Source organism: Ischnura elegans, chromosome 3 (genome assembly GCF_921293095.1).
Source record: "Ischnura elegans chromosome 3, ioIscEleg1.1, whole genome shotgun sequence".
Lineage (NCBI taxonomy): Eukaryota > Metazoa > Arthropoda > Insecta > Odonata > Coenagrionidae > Ischnura > Ischnura elegans.
Genome location: NC_060248.1, coordinates 31596520 through 31618069, shown reverse-complemented (window position 1 = coordinate 31618069; position 21550 = coordinate 31596520). Strand labels below are relative to the sequence as shown.

The 21550-nt window shown below is 37.5% G+C and overlaps 1 protein-coding gene across 1 annotated transcript in view; it reads right to left on the bottom strand.

Moving 5' to 3' along the window:
* Nucleotides 1-17873, bottom strand: part of LOC124155628 (Kv channel-interacting protein 4-like) — a 397142-nt gene extending 379269 nt beyond the window's left edge. Inside the window, exon 1 of the mRNA XM_046529620.1 lies at nt 17593-17873. Coding sequence (XP_046385576.1) covers nt 17593-17707 — 115 coding nt within the window. The 5' untranslated portion in view covers nt 17708-17873. The remainder of the gene's footprint in view (nt 1-17592) is intronic.
* Nucleotides 17874-21550: the final 3677 nt, after the last annotated feature.

Below are 21550 nucleotides of genomic sequence, written 5' to 3'. Positions count from 1 at the left end.
AAAAAAAATTCAAGACAATATTTTTACTCGCAATGAAAAATTTATTTTCACGGTCTTTGAGCTCAGGACACTGTTAAGCTTAATAAATTTTTGAAAGTATCAATTTATGCAATGAAAGGAAATTTTACGGTTTAACCTCATTAAAATTATGGCTTTGGAGACACCGGCAAATTTTGAGAAATATGTTCATGATATCAAACTGGTTTGAGCTTATCACAGAGAAAAAATAATTCTCATAAGTTATGTCGAGTGATAGAAGTGATGTTTACCATGATTTGAAACACGCTTCTCATATAGTTAAAATTATTCTCATCAATAGTGTAAAAACAAAATAAATTCTAGCAGCATTGTGGCACGAAAATTATTCCAAGTTATCTCTCGTAAAGTTATCTTAAAAGTATCTTAATGGGAATATTAAAGAAATATTAGGACTTCAGTAACTTCGTTCATTGAGATTCAAAGTTCAGGATCAATCGACAACTTCCAATATTCGTATTTTCTGCGCGCGTAAGTTTGAAGAAAATATTATTTTGAATGATATTATGGTTTCGAAAATTTTCCCTGAGAGTGTAATCTAATAAAATGAAACAGCTAATACTTAGATCAATTTGAAGATCATTTACCCTAAAAAAGGTATCAATATTCATATGGCCATTGGAATCATTACTCAGTGGAGACATATTCAAATATTGAATTCCCTTTTTGGATGAGTAGAGCTGAACCACGAGTAGATGCCGAAGCAAATTCCATTTAGCCTATCCCTTTAAATGGCAAGTCGCAATGCGTCACTGCAACACGTTGGCAGGGGAGGGAAAAAATACACTTCACAGAGTCATTTGTTATTCGTATTTCAGTTTCGCTCCGACAGACGTGACCCCTGACGCTAGCGTCCGAATCTTCTCTTCCATTTGGCGCGCTAAGCGTAAAAAGAGTTTATTTTTAACCTAAAAACATTCCAGGACTTCCCAAGCATTCCAGTTAGAACAATAGTCTTTTGGGAATTTCTGTCTACGAAAAATCAATGCAGAAATCAATGCTAATATACTCTACATTTAAAAAAATGGAAAAAAATTCGATGATAGTCTACATTTTCATTTCACCTAGGATTGTTATATAAGTTTAAAACGGATAATCAGCGCAGAAACAGCATTTTTATTGGTGCGGTATTTTTAGTGGTGTCACTGGCGTCAGCTTCACACCCACGCGGAAATTAGTTCCCAAAAGAATTCTGTTAGGTGAGTGAGTCCACCTGTACATGTGTGTGAGTTTTATGTTTTCTAGTGTAATTTTGTTAATTTTATGCTCTCACTTACTTCATGACCTCCCTTCAAGACAATTCCTAACTACTCAATCCCTAAACTTGTCCAGTAAAGAGTAGGGCCTTGAAGAATCAATTTCTTCCAGTATGGGTACTATCTGTTGTGTTGTTAATACCTTTTTTACACTCATAGGCTGGGATAGGGGAAGAACGGCTAAGAAGTAGGTATCGAACCGAAAAATGAACAACGAATTTTGACATATGAGGAGAGTACCTTTGATAGTCTTGGCGTTAGTGATGTTAAGATTTTAAACGGAGGGGTTAAGTTGGAGCGTCACTGGGGGATCGTAGTCAAAGAAATTGGGAGAGAAAAATGAGAAGAAACTTAGGTTCATTATTGAGTTAAAAAGTTGTGTTTTTTAATGACCTCAATATGTATAATAAATAATACTAGGTAACCTATGCGAAATTTTCGGAAATCAGGGAAGTATACTATGGAAACCGTGAAATTGAGTTTTAAGTAGAGAAGGTGTATTACTGTGCACTCTATTTATACTTGTTTTTTACACCTTTTCTGAAGTTTAGAATGAAAAATATGCCTGGAATCGATGTACCTCGTGCAAGTAATCGACATGTAAAATTCCAAACTTTAAAGTAAAATTTTTTGGTGAATTGTGAACCTTGAATTTGAGACTGTAATTTCCTTACGAGGCCGGTGTAAAAAAAATAAGTCAAATCAATTTGTAGATAGTGAAATTTTAGATTGAGTTGATACAACGTAAAATCATACTCCATTTAAAAGTGTAGGTGCAATATTAACAAACCATATACGGGATGACAGAAAAAAACCTTTTTGTAATAATATATGTGACAGTCCTTTCCCTTGGGCTACAACCTTGTCAGTGTGGAAAGGCTTGCGCGTTCCTATGACCCCTAGAGCTGCACTGGCGGGATTAATTCTAAATTATTCCCGGTAGGGCCACCCATGCCAGATAGGTCGAAGGGTAGGAGCCAGACGAAAAGTAGTCCACATGATGGTGTCACGTAAAAAACACTGTTGGAATGGAAGTGGGAAACCCTACCAACTATGTCTTCCCTGAACACATGGTGTACAACCAAAAGAGCCTCGGAATCTCATCGCCCGGGACCCGTCCGCAAAGAGCGGGTGTCGGGCACGGCAACGAGGTCGGCAAGGTCCTCGGGGTCGCCAACATGCGAAATCCTTGCAGAGACTTATCATCATCACCATCAGCAGCAGCAGCAGCAATGATGAAAGAAGAAAAGAAGACCAAGAAGATGGAGAAGAAGAAGTCGGCTGTAAATGTAGGGACGTGGAATATGAGGACTATGATGAGGGCGGGGAAATTAGAAAATATCAAAAGGGAAATGAATAAAGGGAGGATAGACATCTTAGGATTATGCGAGGTGAGGTGGAGGGATGGGGGGGACTATTGGAGTGATGGGTATAGGGTTATATATAGTGGAGGGGAAGAAAGCCAGCGGGGGGTAGCTTTAGTACTAAACGGGAAGATGGGTAAGCGTGTGGTAGGTATAGACCAGGTAAGCGATATGATTCTGGTGGTAGAAATTGAGGCGCGGCCCACCAACCTTGTGGTGGTCCAAGTTTACATGCCCACTAGCAATCATAGGGAGGAAGAAGTAGATGAGGTGTATGAACAGCTCGAGGAAATAATTAGAGACACACCGGGTACGAAAAATCTGGTAGTAATGGGGGACTGGAACGCCTCAGTCGGGGAAGGCAGGGATGGAAACGAAATAGGAGATTTTGGTCTAGGAAAACGGAACGACAGGGGAGAGAAAGCAGCAGAATTTTGTAGGAGAAACAAATTATTCATCACAAACACGTGGTTCAATCATCATAAAGGGCGAAGGTACACGTGGAAAAGTCCAGGGGATGCGGAGAGATATCAAATAGACTACATTATGGTAAGACAGGGGTTTAGGAATAGTGTGAAAAACTCGCGCAGCTTCCCTGCAGCGGATGCGGATTCGGACCACAATCTAGTGCTCATGAAATGCAACGTAAGATTCAAAAGACTTATAAGAGTTAGGAAGACGAAGAAATGGAACGTAGAAGCCCTGAAAGGGAGCATGAGGAGAGAATATCAGGAACTAGTGGACATTAGTATGCGGGACATTGACAGCACCAAGACTGTTGAGGAAAGATGGGAATATTAAAAGGGGAGATATTAAAACGGGAATAGTCAAAGCGGCGGAGAAGTCAATTGGCTACGTGGACAGTAGAAGGATAAAGAAGCCGTGGATAACGGAGGCAATGGTAAAAGAAATGGAGGAGAGAAGGAAGTGGAAGAACGTGGACACAGAACAGGGCAAAAGAATGTATAGGGAATTGAATAATCGATTACGACGTGAAACTAAGAGGGCAAGGGAGGCTTGGTGGAAAGGGCAGTGCGAGGAAATGGAAAAGTTCCAGAAGGATGGAGAAGTAGGCGCGTTGTACGCCAAAGTTAAGTCGCTATCGGGCGGCAAAAGAGGACAAACCATGTCTAAAATTAAGGCTAAGGATGGGAGGATGCTAACCGAGCGAGCAGAGGTACAGGGTAGGTGGAAGGAATACGTGGAGGACCTGTATGACGGAATGAACAGACCAGAGAGATTGACTCTAGAGGAGGAAAGTGCAGTGGAGGAGGACAATCTTGGGCCGGGGATATTAGATTCGGAAATAGAGAGAGCACTTCGTGATATGAAGGCTAGGAAAGCAGTAGGCGTGGACAATATCCCGTGTGAGCTTCTGAAGAATCAAGGGAAGGAAGGTAAGAGTAGGTTTTTCGAACTAATACGCCGGATCTACGAAGAGGGATGTTGGCCGGAAGATTTCGTGAAGACGGTTTTAATTCCGCTTCCGAAGAAGAAGAAAGCTATGGAATGCGGAGATTATAGGATTATCAGCCTAATATCGCATGCGGCGAAAGTGGTACTGAGGATATTGAACAGACGAATGGAGGCGAGGGCAAACGAATATTTGGGCGAAGATCAGTTTGGTTTCAGAAAAGGGAAGTCAACTCGTGATGCAATAGCAATAATGAGGTCCCTCGTGGAGAGGAGGCTTGAATATGACCAGGACGTATATGTGTGTTTCGTGGATTTTGAGAAAGCGTTTGATAGGGTGAACTGGGTGAAGCTAATGGATATTCTCAAGAGAATAGGTGTAGATTGGAGGGATAGACGACTAATTCGTAATCTGTTTATGGCCCAGACTGCGCAAGTGAGGGTAGCGGACGGAGAATCTGGGTGGGCAAGCATTGGCCGTGGTGTGAGGCAAGGCTGTCCTCTATCGCCGCTGCTCTTTAACGTGTACGCTGAAGAGATGGTAAGGGAAGCGTGGGATGAGTTAGAAGCTGGGATAAAAGTGGGAGGAATGATGTTCAAATCAGTGAGATTCGCGGATGACCAAGCGTTGATCAGCCAGTCAGCGAGGGGGCTTCAGGCTCTAGTGGATGCGTTATACGAACGTTGCGAGGAGTATGGGATGAGGATTAATCACAAGAAAACTAAGGTTATGCGGTTTAGTAAAGCATCACGAGCGAGGAATGTGAGACTCAAGATAAAGGTGGATGGTGAAAAACTAGAGCAGGTTGAGCAATTCAACTATTTAGGCAGTACGTTAGAGGAAAACGGATACAGTAGTAAGGACATCAGGAAGAGAATAGCATTAGCGAAGGAGGCGTTCATGAACAGGAAGGAGCTTCTGAGAGGATCGTTGTGTAAGAGTTTAAAGAAAAGGTTAGTGAAGAGTTTGATTTGGAGTGTAGCTCTCTACGGTGCGGAAACGTGGACACTGAGTAAAGAAGACGAGAGAAGATTGGAGGCATTCGAGATGTGGGTATGGAGAAGAATGGAGAGGGTGAAATGGACGGAGAGGAAAAGGAACGACGAAGTGCTGGATATGGTTGGCGAGGAGAGGCAGCTTTTAGATGAGATACGCAGGAGACAGAAGGTATGGATGGAGTTAGTGCTTAGTGGTGAGGGGATGCTGAAAATGGTGTTGGAGGGTAGAATGTTGGGGAAACGAGGGAGGGGAAGGAAAAGAATAGGTTTTTTAGATAGATTGAAAGAGAGTAGGCCTTACAGTGAATTAAAGAAGGCAGTGCTGGAAGGAAAGGGAGGCTCCCAGATCGCTTCTCAAATACTCCATGGAAACCTACCTTAATCGGTAGAATACTATAATAATAATAATAATATGTGATAGTCTTGGAGTATAGATATGTAATATTTCATATTCATGTATTCCTTCATGTAATAATTTATTTTAACCATTATTCATAGCCCTGTTGAAGATATAAGAAAATATGGAAACGTCGGCAAACATTTTTGTATTTCATTACCCTGACCATTACTCCAAGCCTATATTTTTTATAATTAGTGAGTTAAGCGGAGTAATTCAAAATGTAAAATTTAAGCGTAAAGACCTACCCTGCTGATCTGGTCCAGATGTCTTTTTTATTTAACTCAGAGATTAATTACTTGAATAAAGGTTACACCTTCACGCACATACACCTTTTGCGCGAAAATCAGAAATAAACGTCGTCTCATGTCCACCTGCTAACTTGGAAAAGCATACCCTAGGGAGATCCCGAGATGATTGTATAAATATGGCCATTGGAATTTTAAATGACTCACAAAAAAGATATAAAGGCAGTTATACCGAATAGCATATACCGACTATAAAACTAGCATACGTGGTACATTAAATGAAATAAATTTGAGTAACCAAGGTAGCCAGCTTTGAAATCATTCCAGAAATGAAAATTACAAAGAATGCAGGTTTGAGCGATAAGGGAGTTACTTCATAGAGATAACCTTTGTATAAATAATGGTTTCGTTTTAGATCACCGCATACCGTCAAAATGAACAGTAGAACACAATACGCAGCGGAAAGGTGCGGAGGACGTGGAGACGAAAGACAAACAAGGTAGGTAGCTGTGCGCTCGGATTCACATCACCACTCAAAGCAGTTTAAAAAGCATTTGGAGACTGTTCCTAAACAATGTGGGGTTAAAAGTCAAAATGATTACAACAATTCTTCCGTAATTGTTGATAGGAATAAATAATCTAACCATAATTATGATTTTATTGGTAATTTCAACTTCTCTGCACTTACATGAACTGCTTGCTGGACTGCTGCATACTTACCTAGAATGCTTAGAATAAAAACCCACGAGCCACCTCAAAACACGTGTGAAAGGGGATGTCATTCACAGCAGATATGTGATAAACTCAAGCAACCACTTTCGGAGTCGTTGATGGAGACTTTCGCGGGGTGGTGCAGCATGCGTAGCAAGGTTTCCGGGTTGACCTCCGCGTCGATTCATCTTCAAGAGCTAGCTGCAACGCCGGCGAAACTGTCGTCTTGAAGATGAATCGACGCGGAGGTCAACCCGGAAACCTTGCTACGCACACTTTCAGAGTCATTGAATCAGAAGGACATAACACCTACCAATGCAACACCTACCAACTCCTACCATGCAATTAAGGGGACTGAATAATTTATTAACGCTAAGAGAAATATTATGCTGGTGAGAGAATAAAGAATATAAATATTATATTTTATTCAAATAAGAGACATTAGAATTCCATAAACTTATCATTTGAAAGAATGATTAATTACGTGAATAAATGTACAAATGCTGAGTTATCTTGATTTCCCTTAGGCGATTGAGGAGCTTGTGTTGATTTATCTGAGACACACTGAAGATACCACCAAATAATGAATGAATAAAAGAAGAATGTCCAACAAAATACGAAAAAATCAGTAAAGAGCGCATAATTCGAAGTCAAAAGTATTTAGAAGGATCTTATAAAGAACCTAATGGCATTCGAATTATTTCTGCTTCATCGGAATATTATAAAAATTTTCTGATCTAAAAAGGAGAAAAATATGAAAAAACTTCCATTCAATTAGCTCACAGCCCTGAGGACGATGGCCGAGTCGGACATCGAAACGTCGGCAGTTATGGAGTTCCTGACCCGGGTGGCGATCCCGAGAACTCTTCACAAAGGCTATTCGCCGGAAAGCACGGAATCTTTCTTCAATTAGCTTATATTTTAGAATAGAGGGCTGAACTGCGAATAATTCACGTATAGACATTTGTCCTCACGAATCTAACCATAATTATGATTTAATTGGTAATTTCAACTTCTCTGCACTTACATGAACTGCTTGCTGGACTGCTGCATACTTACCTACATGAAATGCTTAGAATAAAAAGCACCGCATAGGACCTCGTTCGGTAAATCCAGACTGAGATTCGCCTAGGAAAAAAATGGCGTGATGATGTAAATATTAGCATCCCCGTCCGGCATTTTGGAGATTTAGGTTCGAATTCGGGCTAACCCAAGTAATTATTGTTATGGTGAATTATTATTGTTGGCGTATTTCCCTAGGGTACCTTCTCATCAACAACAAATGCAATTACGTCGGAGAAGTTGTAAGCTGCAAATATGAACATCCAACCGTTGAATGCAATGTTTGTGTCAATAAATGGGATGAAAACGAGGCTGTACCTATCATTTTATTACATTTAATAATATTTCTTGGAGTTTTAGATCAATGACCTAAAACTCCAAGAAATTTATTAAACAAGGTCAAGAATACAAGAGAAAATAAATAATAATAATTACCTATCATTTTATAAACCGTAACAAAATATTAAGACCCAGGGCAGCTAAACGCGAACCATTAATTCACCTTTTCCAAAACCCCTATTGAGTACGGTTTTTATAAGAGAAAACGATAACCGTATATTTCAACCGCTGTTTTTAGCAACTATAGAAGATAATTACATCAATTCCCCTTATTTGAACTAAAAAATGTATTGCTGACACATAACTAGTCCGAAACGTTCGTTTTCTAAGCAAAAAGGAGCCCGTTGGGTCATTCCACCTCAATTAAAGAAACATTTGTTCCTTAGGGCTTTAGTTTCGATGAGAATTTCTGTACTGGTATATATGTGCTCAAAATGAAATACTGCGAGACCTTAATTCGGAAAAATATTGGTGCGTTTCTCTGCGTATTGCAATTTTTTCGCATTTTTGCAAAAAAAGCGTCCCTTGAATCGTATAATTCCTTTTATTTTACCATCCAAATTGCTTTAACCATTATTTATGGCTTAATTTACAGCTAAGATTTCAATAAATATACGATGTGTAAAAAATCCATTAAATGTCCCTCCATTTAATATCATAATTAAATTGGTGCGAAGGCTTCTGCGATGCGATGGTAATGGAGGTGGCAGCTTATAAGTAAATTTTTTAAATAGTTATTTGCCGGTGCCATATTTATCAACGGTATTGCAATAATATTATTCGCAATGAAAATATTGATACTTAACACAACTATTACGTAACATAATTCGTAAAAAAATAATAAAAAAAACAAACAAAAATAGGATTGTGCAATTAAAAATGACGTCATGCAAAAAAACCTGTAATATGTGGCAAAAATTTATTCTTGCAAGCATAAGAAACATTAAACTTCATGCCAACTCATCGCGATTCTAGAAAAATTATGGCAAGAGAGCCACCTCGGAGTCATTGATCGAAGTGGTACCGCAAGAATTCGAGGCACCTGCTGCCACCTGCTAGGTCTTGGAGCAACTAACTGGAAGTTACGAAGCGGTGAACTGAGTCCGCGAAAGTCGAAATGTTTCCATGCGACTTTGCACCTTTAATTCCCCACTATATGCACTTAAAATAGTCAAAAGTATGAATTTGACTTCCTTAAATAATGAGAAAAAATACTATACATAAGTAATGAGTGAAAGTGAAGAACATAATCTATGGCAAAGTTGAAAATAAGAGCTAAGATATGAAAATTATTACAAATAATATGACCTCACCTGTGACAAGAAAATGAGACCCATGCCAAAAGAATTTACACCGTTATGTAATCTATGGTTTGATAGGGCATCAATAAAAATCTGCAATGAAAATAATTCTAGAGGAAATAAACCCGTTCATAAACTATTTATTTGGCATAAGCTTATCTAGGTGAATAAAATCTCCGCGGTAGATGCCTTCCCCAGGCCTTTGAGTTTAATTTAAGATTAGTTTTTTGTCCAGTATATACCATTTTATAACTATCAATGTCAGTTCATGCAACAGCCACGAATAATTGAGTTTAGAAAGAATCCTACCACTATGAATAATAAACATGTAAATTATCACTGTAGAAGTTCACTATCATGTACGCTAAACTACGATTAATGCAACAATGCGAGTAGATCTGATTTGCTGAAATGTACCCTATGTATGAACAGAAATTTCAAATGCTATATGAAATTAGTTTATCTACTTAAGCCATATAGATATTACTAGATATCTAAAAAGCATCAATGCGACATAGTGGAAGCGTAGACGTAATGGAACTCAAAATATAATATCATATTCCGGGAGTAGGTGAGTGAACATAATATCGGTAAACGTAAATATACTTAAAAATCGACAGCTGTCGACTCCGACGTCCGAATTGTACGTGTGTGCAGCAAAGCACTGCGAAGACACTATGCTTCATTCGAACTTTCAGCGCAGTTGAAACGGTTTGGCTTTGAACTCAGAGGTAATGGGTAGTGATAAATTTCGTTAAAAAATCAAAATATATATAAAAGAAAGTCGAAAATCGTTTTAGTTAGAACACTTATAACTCGAGAACGGCTGCACTGATTTTAATGATATTAGGTTCTTTGGATTCGTCTCAGCTCCGGATAACATATAGGACATTAAAAAAGGATAATTTCACAAAATTAATTCATCTCTTTCTTACAATATGTTTTTAGGAGTTAGTAACGCAACAACAATTGATTATTCGGTCAAAATTATAAATTGGATTATTTGTTTTATTTTTACCAATTTAATAACTGAAATTCGTAACAATTTAACATTTTAATTACTAAATATATTCAAAATATTGAAATTGCATTTTAAAAATTTAATTCGAGCTAATTTTAAGCCCAGCTCGAGTTGACTCTTCACCACCGTGTTAGTAAACAAACCTCCAAGCAATTGTTGACAACGGTAATTTCCGTGTTCCTGTCGTGAATGGGTCAAGTTTACGCAACGGACTTGGACCTAAAAACTTTTTTTTACGGTTAATAATGCAAATAGCCAACAACTGATTCCGTATAATTTTTATTTCATTACCTGTTTTATAAAACCACAATGCCCAAAATTTCTTAAGATAAAACGTAAGAAAATTCATCGAAAAAAATCCGCGTAAACGTGCTCCGATCCACCCTATGTAGATTCAATAAAGAAAATGTCTTTCTGACAGGGAATTTTGATACTCATATACGAAGTTTTATTGAATCTGTATCCTTATGTTATTATAATAAATTAAACATGATTAAAAACGGTATAGCCGCTCTTGATTTATAAAAGGTGTAACTAAACTGTAAGTTCATTGATTGTTAGGCGTTACGAAGTTCGCCGGGTCAGCTAGTAACCTTATAGTAACTACGCAGAAATATAACATAGTTACGGCTTGCTTTTTTTCATTCTAATACGTAATCAATGGCTCAATAGCGCAGCGAGGACAGTTTAGGGGACAAACCCCCTCCTTCAGAGCTTAGAGATTTTTCTTATATTTTAATGTCGCAATTTTTTAACTAATATTAGGGGGTCGGGTGACTTTAAATATAACTATTCACAGAACCGATTTGGACAGCTTGTGGGTCGAGAGGGTGGGGAAGGGTGGATTCTTTTGTGGAATTAATCCACCCTATGCTGAGAGCGCTGGATGAAATGAAAACCGAATCAAAAACAGCTAGCAAAGCTCAGCTTCTTCAGTTCGTTATTGAGAAATGTGACTTTTTGGTCAGCCTCTTCGTTATTGAGTTTGTGTTATCACTGAAATTTACAGAATTATTTAAATTCCTTTATGTATGTATTTGCAGAAAGAAAATCATGATCTTTTGGCAGCGATTAAGTCTGCAATGACGGTGAAAAAGAAGTTAAATGAGGCTGGAAAAGAGACTGCTCAAACTTTGGCGCTTATTTTTAAGGAAGCAATTGAGTTATGTGCAGATCTCGTTAGAAGCCGTAAAATTTACCATTTTGAACCATTTGTCTTTCTGGGGGAGGTCTCCCGCACCTCCCGCTTACCCTGGCGGGTACTCCATACTCCCTAAACCCTCCAGTATAAGGTGAGTCTAAAACCCACTTAGCTTTACTTCCTATCTACGCCCCTAAAATAGCAAGCCCAGGTTTAATTTAGTTTTCTCAAAAAGGAAACGAGATAAAATAATTTCTCTTAATTCACTGCCAATTCCTTTACTTTTTGGTGTGTCTGCCATCATGCATCATATGGAAACCCATATGGAACCTCTACACGGATAATAGCAACGAAATACTGTTTTAGAGGTAGCAATTGTACACAGTTTATTCCAACTACAAATATTACGATAAAATCAAAGATAAGAATCAACTAAAGCCAGCAAAATTCCTCTAATAAAATGCTCCGGATGTTAAAATTTGATCATTAGGTAATTTTTCTGAGATCGTATATACATAAGGATAATTACATCAATCTGTACGATATAAGTCAGTTAGTCAAGGGAAGTATTTATTATTATATTATTTACAAACCGTTTCTATCGTTATGAAGCACATATTAAAATATAACTAATAAACCTGATTAATTGCTTCCGAAAAGTTTACCCTCACGTAGAAAAAAATCTGTTATGCTACCATAAGGCAAGGATTGAGCTTTCGGACAGTAACTATTCTAAAATATTATCCATGGCTTTTGATAATTGGCTAGGCGCAATACACATACCCAAAATTCAGGGTGACGAATGGTCAAATATAGGAAGAATAATTACTCTTTTCTATTATTTTTGAATATTTAAACCAAGCTAATTAATGTCCATCAATCGGTGAGTCCATCATTGAACACGAGATTTTATCATTTTGCAAGGCTTAACGATATAATTTAGATTTATTACCTTTCAAACAATAACCATTACGATAAAAGCAATAGATTACGGTTCACGATCAAATGATAACTATCATCCCGCCACCAAAAAAATATTGGGATTGCTATTTTCAAGATAAATAAATCTTTAAACTTAAATTTAAAACATTACTAGAGAGTGCAATGAACGTTATCACTAGAGAGTGCAAAATTATTAATGTGCCACACAAATTTCATCCTGAGTAGAGCTCTTTTACCAAATATTTACACTTTGAAGTAAAAATAAAAAGAAAAACCATGGAATACTTGCAGAGAAGAGGTAAAGGTCACGAGTAGAGATAAAGATCACTCAATGGGGCAATCATTATAAGACACGATGATGTTAGATGAAAACTGGATAGCAGGCAAAAAATTATAAAAAGTTAAGAATGAAACGCTCATCTGTAAATTCAAAAAATATAAATTAGATGCACTTTCTACTTATCTGTTCAGAAAGTCTTACGAATCTATTGTAACAACGGATTCATGTTCACAACAATGAATTTATTATTCATATCATGCGATGTTTGCCAAAATCATTATTCCGTTCTAAATTTGATAAATAAAATTTTACATTTCAAATTTATATTCAATTTGAAAAATGTATACGCTTTTAAAATAATCAATTGATATCCGTAAATCCAATAAATTTAAAAATCATCTAATTATAAATGGCCTTTCTTCAAAATACAATATACAATATTATTTGGCTTTAAGAATCAAGCTATCAAAAAGAAGGCTTATCCTTTCCTTCGCAAAAAGTTATGGCGCCATTAAATTCAGAAACGATTCCAATAATTTAATTAATGATTTTACTTTATTAATAAATAACTCTAACAAATCTGCGAAACTGAGAATACTAATCAAGTACTATCTATTTAATTCAGTTTGCCACTTAAACTCAATGAACTTGGATACCGGAAGATGCATAAAAATTTGTCGCATTGATTTAATATTCAATCAGATATTCAATACCATTGTAGAATAGAGAAAAAGTCTCCATTTTATGAAAAAATTACTTGTAAGATGCCTCATAAAAATCTGGGTACAAATTTATATTTTACATCAACGTGGCTTTCATTCGAAAAGAAGTATTTTCAGATTGATTGAAATTATACACGAGATTTGTTTCGCTTCATTAAGTTATATTTATAAAATGAGAATCGACTTACGCCAGTTCATAATGTATATTTATAATTTACTCAGCATTACCAAGAAGATATTCAATCTAGCGGCATTGTTGCCAAATATATTTCCCACATACCATTCAAAGAGGATATATTTCTTCGTCTCTCGCCTGAGTGTGAGCTTAACAGCTGGGATCGAAATCGTTAAAAAAAAAACACCGAAGTCAATTTCAGCTGGCTGCTCGCATCGCACCCGTATCCCTTGGTTATGAAGAGGATAAAACCCTTACGTCACTTGATGGCGGGAAACTGGAAATGAAACGTAAATCTGCCTTCCCACCCCTTTTGCTGTTTGCCAAAATTGCCCGGTGAAAACCTTTCCTGCTGTAGATCCTGCAAAACAGTTCAAAACCCTCTCGCAGACTGGAAGCAGGGAGAGGGGAGAGACCTTCCCGGGGAAATTAATGTTTTTTTGCCAGTGAGCTCTCAAGCGTGGGATCCGGAAAATCCTGAAATCGCGCACGCACAATAAGTAAAGCGATTAACAATGCCCGGACGGACTCCCTCTAATACCTGCTCAGATACGAGCGCATAACAGTAAACAAAACAGGATTCTGGCGAGAGGTAAGAAATGAGAGAAAGCGACTGAAATGATTAACTATGACGTAATTGTTAAGGCATAAAAAGTTAATTGAAAGCCATCCTTCCAAATTGTGCGAAGAAGAGCTCACATAAAACACAGTAGACACTTTTTCTCCTGATACATGGTGACATGAACTACAGTGGAAATAGGTAGATGCGTTTTGTACCCTTGAAAATTATTCCAGTATATTACTAAAACTAAAATAATCTGGAATATATAAAACATTTATTACGAAAATCATTGAATATCCATCTACCTAAGATGCACCTAAATGCAGAAAGCGTTTCCTTCTCAAGGGTCTGAAACTGAGAATATTTAAAATTAATGAAACTTCACGTGAGATTGATGGATAAGGATATAAACTAGTTAGCCTAAATCTATATCTGAATTATTAAGGAAAATATAGATGCATAATGCGGAAGAACGTTTAAAATAAAAACCGAAAGAGGCAACATAATAAAAAACTATAATATTAAATTATTTTAGCTCACATTAAATCGTAGTCACAAATTTACCCAGCGACAAAAACATGTTCAGCATCTACAAAACATCAGAAAAGCAATCACAAACAATCCAATGAATAAATGTTAACGGCGTGACTAACGCATAAAAATGAGAGCAGACCGGAGCACGGCTTCAGAAAAACCAGAAGAAGCATTGTATTGTTAAATACCGCGAAATTATTTCTATTTTAAGAGAAATAGTCAGTGGTTTAATCATGATCCCTGCCTAGTGCTTTCTTAAAATTGTCTCAATATATTGGTGTGCGGCAAGAGTCAATGAATACCGAAAGAAGCAATGCTGAATATTTTAAGCAATAAGCTATGACCAACCTGAAAATATTGATGTCAATGAAATAAAGTGATTTTAGAACTCAAAGCAACTTTATTCGATGACTCTCTCGCTGAATGAAAGCAATAGAATTAGTTTCAGATAAGCCAGATGAAAAATACACGCCAAATTTCTGAAATTCTGAAAAAGTACGAAGTATCTTGTGATAGCTTCAAAAAAGAATTCTTGCTTCTTTAAGTTCCAGTAGAGTTTCAATAAAAGCTGTGGTATCTCTAAGTATTCAATTCCATTCTATTGACCTGTCAACAGGCGAAGACACCTTTTTTGACGCTATAATCGCGAAAAACGAAGTTATTAACTATTAGTAACTCTGGTAGTTATGGGAAACTAAGGTAACTATGGCTTGGCCATTATGTAGTTACTGATTAACGACTTGAATGTATGGGTCTGCATGCTATTATATATAAAAATATGACTCAAATATTTTCTCAGCGAAAACATTCCTTAAAACTTTAATGGCTTGATTTATAACTATCTTATTCCATGCTCATATTATTCAAACTACTTCATAGATGCTAGTTTTTTAAGGAGATTACCCATACTTTGATAACTCATTAACATGCCTCAGAGTGAGTGTTAAGATATCGAGGAGCAATTAGTAAAAACTTCATTGAAGTTTGAATGTAAATATCAAAAGTTTGGAAAATTTTCTATCAGCTTAAATTCTATTGCAATATACGCGTCCTATTGTAAAAATTTCAAAAAAATTAATTAGGGGACACTAAAAAATTCTATCAATTGTTTATCATCATTGGAAATTATTGAAAATGCAGCTCAAGCAGAGCAGTATTTGGATAAAATTTTTTGATGATGTCAGGATGACATACAGTAATGGAATTAGGTTCAAATACAATTTTTTTTTCAGGTGACAATTATTCTTAAGCAAATCCCACTAAGAACTCATATTTCATTAGAAAATTTGCTGGGGTGAAAGGGTTTAGAACCCTCGGAAATGTTTAAGAGATAGGTAAATCCTTTCCATGTTACCCTCTTCTCCTTAAATGCAATTTCTACTACGGAGGAACTACAAAAATGAGTTTTAAGGAACCAGTCTTGATGCGCAGTGGAATCCAGAATTCGAATGGCGCCCACTATTGCCGTTCTGCATATGGAGTTAATATATTTTCAATTCTTGCAAAGAGAGAAATTCAAACGACTTTCAGATCCATCAAACTATAGCCACTGATTCGCTATTTAATGGAGTTATCCATGGGATACATAAGGTTTACTGTCAAATAAAAGTAGGCTGCGCGATCCTCACGAGAGGTTTCAATAAGAAGCGCCTTCGCACATCTTGATACAACCCGCATCAATATCAAGTAACATTGTTTGCCTACATCCACGGCTGACATAACCGAATCAGTACGATAATATAGTACAATATATAATAGATAATATTATACAATAATATAGGAATATATATATCTGTGGAAATGTGGAATTTAATGCTTCGGCAAACATGTACAAAAACTTATGTACATACCGTCTTATTAGTTATCTTACCGGATAGGGTACTTTTAAATGAAAATAAATGCATAAACTATATAAAAGTAAACATTTTTATATAGTCAAACAACTTCACTAGACAGAGATAAAGAAATAATGACAATGCAGGAATATATTCTACTCATGAATTCGTTTAGTCTTAATAACACATTCTTTCATACGCTGCAGTTGCTGCTTCAGCTCAGATTAGTCCCAATTATCTTTATTTTACTCATTCACGCAGTCCTGCAATATAAATATACTTAATATTAAGGTTTACTTCATTTTGTTAAAATTTGTTCATATGCACATCGATTCCTTCAATTTGTGGCATTAAGAATGTGGAAGGGAAATAAAAAATTAATCACTGGTCAATATTCTTAGCACTTGGCGACCTAAACGGGTATGAGACGTACTTCGCTGTTATTCGATCAATTGATCGAGAATATATGAAGAGACTGAGTTTGACGGCACGGGAGCTACGAGCCATTAGGAGCAAGTTGGAATCATTAAATCAAATGGGCTTCTGCAACCAATGGCTTCCATTAGAGCCATTAAATAGTCATGTAAATATTCCCTCCTTGCAAAATCAGAAAAATCATAAACATACATTCATATATGAAAATACAAAAACGGTAGAGTATTTGAGCACTAAATATTTTGAAAAAGTGACGTCAATAAAAAAATATCATTCCTTCATACTTATTCATGTATCTACCAATAATTCAAATTCAAGGGAATGTCAGGAACAGGACCACACGAGTCCGTGGAAAAGAGTCCATACGTTGCCTCTAAATATGACATGGTACCAATTAGATGCTTCACGATGGTAAATTTCGGAAATTTTTAAAAATAACTGCCTCGTTGCATTGTTCACGAATGGAACCAACAGCATTAACAATACCCTCCTCCAGATCTAAACAACACCTTGGCACCACAACACTCGTATATATTCAAACGATATTCCACCGATACATAAAACATATCAGCATAAAACAGCTATTAGTCAGACGTTATAATAGCATGGAAAATCAAAAAATAAACTTTGTTAGGTTTACTGATATATTTGAAAAAGCATGACTTGGGTTCCATGGCAAAGATCCATCGTCATGTTGATATATTGGAAAACCTAACAAAGTATATTCTTCCATTTGCCATGGTGGAAAGGTTTCACACAGTTTAGACTGAAATCATCAGTAACATGCTATAATAGTGTATTCCTTCGTCGTTCACTCACCCTTGTCTTGGCTGAATTGGTGTTTGACGTACGTGAACAGCCTCACGGCCACCGACTCCCTCCTTCCGGAACGCTGTGCGAACGGAAATAGCGAGTCTCTCCGACTGCTTCCCATCCGCTGGCGGTGGTGGGCAGGAGGTTCGGCCGCGATGGTCGAAGAAGACCGCGACGAAGACCTCGAGGAGGATGGCGTGGAGGATCGAGGGACCACATTGATGATGGGCGGAGCGGGAGGAGGGCCTTGTGGGGACGTGACGGGCCCCAAAGGGTTGGTGGGGGTGGTGGGCTGGGTGACGCTGGCCCTCGGAGGGACCACGGCCACGGCTTTTGTCCCCGCGGCGGTGCTGCTCCGCCTCCGACCCCCAACCCCTCCGCCACCTCCTCCACCACCGTGGGCCACCGCCCCGTACATTTCATACGGCGGAAGGATCTCCCGGCGGTCGGCCAAGGGTCGCCCATGGAACGGAAGGGCACTCCGCCGGGAGAGGCCCTCGCTCGACTGGTTCGGGCCCGAGAGGTTTATGGAGGTGGGTGAGCTCACGGATACACTTAAGGCCTCCCTCTCACTTCTTAGAAGAAAGAATCACGTACGGTGACGAACGCTATGGTATCATTCACCACTGTTGATAAACTTTTACCACATAACCCATACGAACTCCTCAGATAAACATTATTGCTCTTCCATCTGCTTATCTTTAAATAGATTCTTGAAAGCAATTTCACGGACGTTGAATCTGAAAATACAGAAAAGAAAATAGAACATGGTTATCGTAGGTATTGAATTTATGAAACAAGAGCATATTGAAATTTGTTATTGAAAGTTATGATGCATTTTTTTATATAACCATCAAATCTTGATTCACAAGTGCCCTTCATCCAGCCCAGATTCAAAGCCCTTATCATTAAAAATTCACATTTAAACTCTCAAAAGACGAAAAAATTGTATTAACTTAAATATGATGCACAAAACTGTAATAGATACCACGCATAATAACAAGACAGATTTATTTATATTTTAACCGTTAATGGGTCGAGTTTTTAAGTCTGTTAAGCACGTGAAATATTGCTTGCTCATTTCGTACGAAATTACTAAATTAAAACTCAATTACACTTTTTCGCAAGTGAAGGACATGGAATAAATAAAGAAAATTAATGCTCATTAGATATTATATGGTCTTATGTGGGATACGTGTGGGCAGGATTAAGTAGGGAAATAAAATATCAAAGGCCTTCCAGCTGCCTGAGAACGCCATCACCGTTGTAGCATTATAGTTTCGTAGGACTTCTTAGACTGAACTATAAGTGAAGTCTAAGAAGGTCTAAGTACATTGGGAAAGTTTTAGAGCGTACAACACGCTATTTGAAAGCGCATTATGAGACAGAATACTGAATCACAAACTTGGTTAGGGCCTAGTTGCAGTTTGAAAACCGTGATTTCTAACGAAAACTCCCTTGCATTTATGAACGTATGTACCCAAAAATTAACAGTTTGACTTCGTTTGTTACTAAAATTCTGAATGTTTTTACCAAAATCCCTTAGAAATTTATTTAAACGAGAGAAAATAGTCGGTACTTAAGGGTGAAAGTGGAAATAATCTATGCACATCTACCTTGACCGTGGCGCGAATTAGGTACACAAAGCAGTAACTAAGTTCATAAAAAATTATGCTAAATAAATTTGATAAAACCCTCTAAACGAAATAGCAAATAATGTCGCCTATTGCAAAAATAAAGTACAAAACTTAAATTCCTATCCTCTAACAAATTAAATGAGTTTAATTCCTCTAAAACTCTATCAAGATGCGGATTAGAAGAGCGAAGGGAACGAATCAACCCCTCGAAAAGGCTATTTAAATCAGCCTCCATTTCCTCAGTTAAAAAGGATGAAATGTATATGCAATAAAAAGTTGTTTGGCCGATGAGATAATATACACCTTCTTTTCATTTGTCGAAAAGCAGCAAGAAAGAAGCAACCAAAATAAAAAAAATACCTCAAGACAGAGTAAGGTTAATATCAGGTCCAAGGTAAGAGTTGAAGAAAGAACAAAACTTGAAACAAAAAACGGCAGGAAAATTTCAATTAATGCTATGTAATATAATTTATTATGTACTATAGTTGGTTTCCAGCGTAATTTGAATTTCAAAGGGAAGAACATTTAATATGTTCTCAAAATTGTCAATAATAAAGTCAACTTTACTTCGATTTCACTTGATAGCTGAAGAAAACGATCTCATATGACAATTTACCAATTACCTCCTACGAAGATAGATTTCTGCATAAAAACATGAACATCGAATGTGCATTTATAGCCATTGTAATGAAGTCAGCAATACGAGTAACACTCTTAAGCCTCTTCCGTGAGATATCGTTCGAGACGTTTTATATGGGATTGTTCTACGTCATCGAGTGAACTCAACATCAACTTAACTTGATTACTGGCGCTTTTGAAAATGCCTTAGTGTAGCGAAATCATACATAAATGGATGAGTAAGTAAAAAATCCGAAAGAAAAGGATTGATATAGAGATGAATAATGCGAATGAAATTGAGAGCGGCAGAAGCGTAAGGATAGTGGAAGAGAAAGTATGAAGAGGAACATGTTGGCGTTCATCTTCCACCGCGAGAAGTGAACGAGGAGCGAGAATTAATTAAAAGAGTGGGAATGAGTGCATGGGGGAAAATGACGAGGGGCCGCACAAATGCGTATTAAAACGTACACACACACACACACACACACACACACGCAGAAGGTACGCATGAGGTTAGTGTCCTTGCCTTGCCGGTCCAACTGCGGCTCATCTTACTCAGCTTCCACCCCTTCCCTTCCATTCTCGCACTTAACCATCCCACAGACGTAATATTTGAAACGCTGAGTTTAGGCGCAATAACCTTTCTTGGAACGCACTAGTAAAATATGATTATTGCCTATGTTTCTCATTATAAAGTAAGGAACATAGACGTTTCGGGGATGATGTAGCCCTCCCACGATGTTCTAGGTGATTGGTAACAATTCCTTTAAGTGGACTCATCACTCCCTCTCGACTGGTCAGTTTTAGCGATGGATTATCCGCAACAAAAAAAAACAGTTTTATCACCTTGAAATTTTCAGGATAAGTATAGTTTAACCTGTTTAATATTTTTTGTACTTTTTATATAAGAAAGATATATTTAAGAATAAATATTAAGTAAGAAAGACACGGGGATCGGGTTGGTGTGGTTGCTAGACTATTGGCTTCCCACCCGGTGGGCCCGGGTTCAAATCCCGGCAGCGGCAGAGAATTTTCAGAGACTGCCCGATACCTGCTTGAGTGTTATGTGGAGGACATCTCAAGCGCAACACTCCGTCCGTCGGATGGGACGTTAAGCCGTGGTTCCCTTGGCGCCTTTCGTTAAGAGCAGGCTAATGCCGACGCCAGGTTTCTCTCCACCCTTCCTTTCCTACCCTTTCCCTCATGGCGAAAATGACCTCAGCTGTCGGTCGCCTCCTCCAAATACCATACCATACCATAGGAAAGATACAAAAGAATGTTGAGAGCTGTGTAATTTATAAACCCTGAAAATTTGAAGATGACAGTTTTTAAACGAGCCATCCGTCATCATAAAAATTACTGATTAAAAAAGAGATATGCGTCCTTATTATCCAACTCCTAGCAGCGTCAAATGTGCTCCTTTCCAAATTGGAATGCTATTTTAACGCACTTTAGGGTGGTTTAAGTTTACTTCTGCCTGGGAATTATTAAATAAAATGGCGAAAAGTAAACTATGTATAGTATATAATAGGCATACTATTTACATTAATTTCTATTGAAAATACATTCCTTGAGACGAGTTGAGACAGTGACGAGCTGCGACACATTGAGCTTCTAAGAGTCAAACTTGTGTACCTTCCCATTGCGAGGGCAGATAAAGTAAGTGGAAAGGCTGAATAATGCATGTAAAAATAAACAGCTATAAGGGG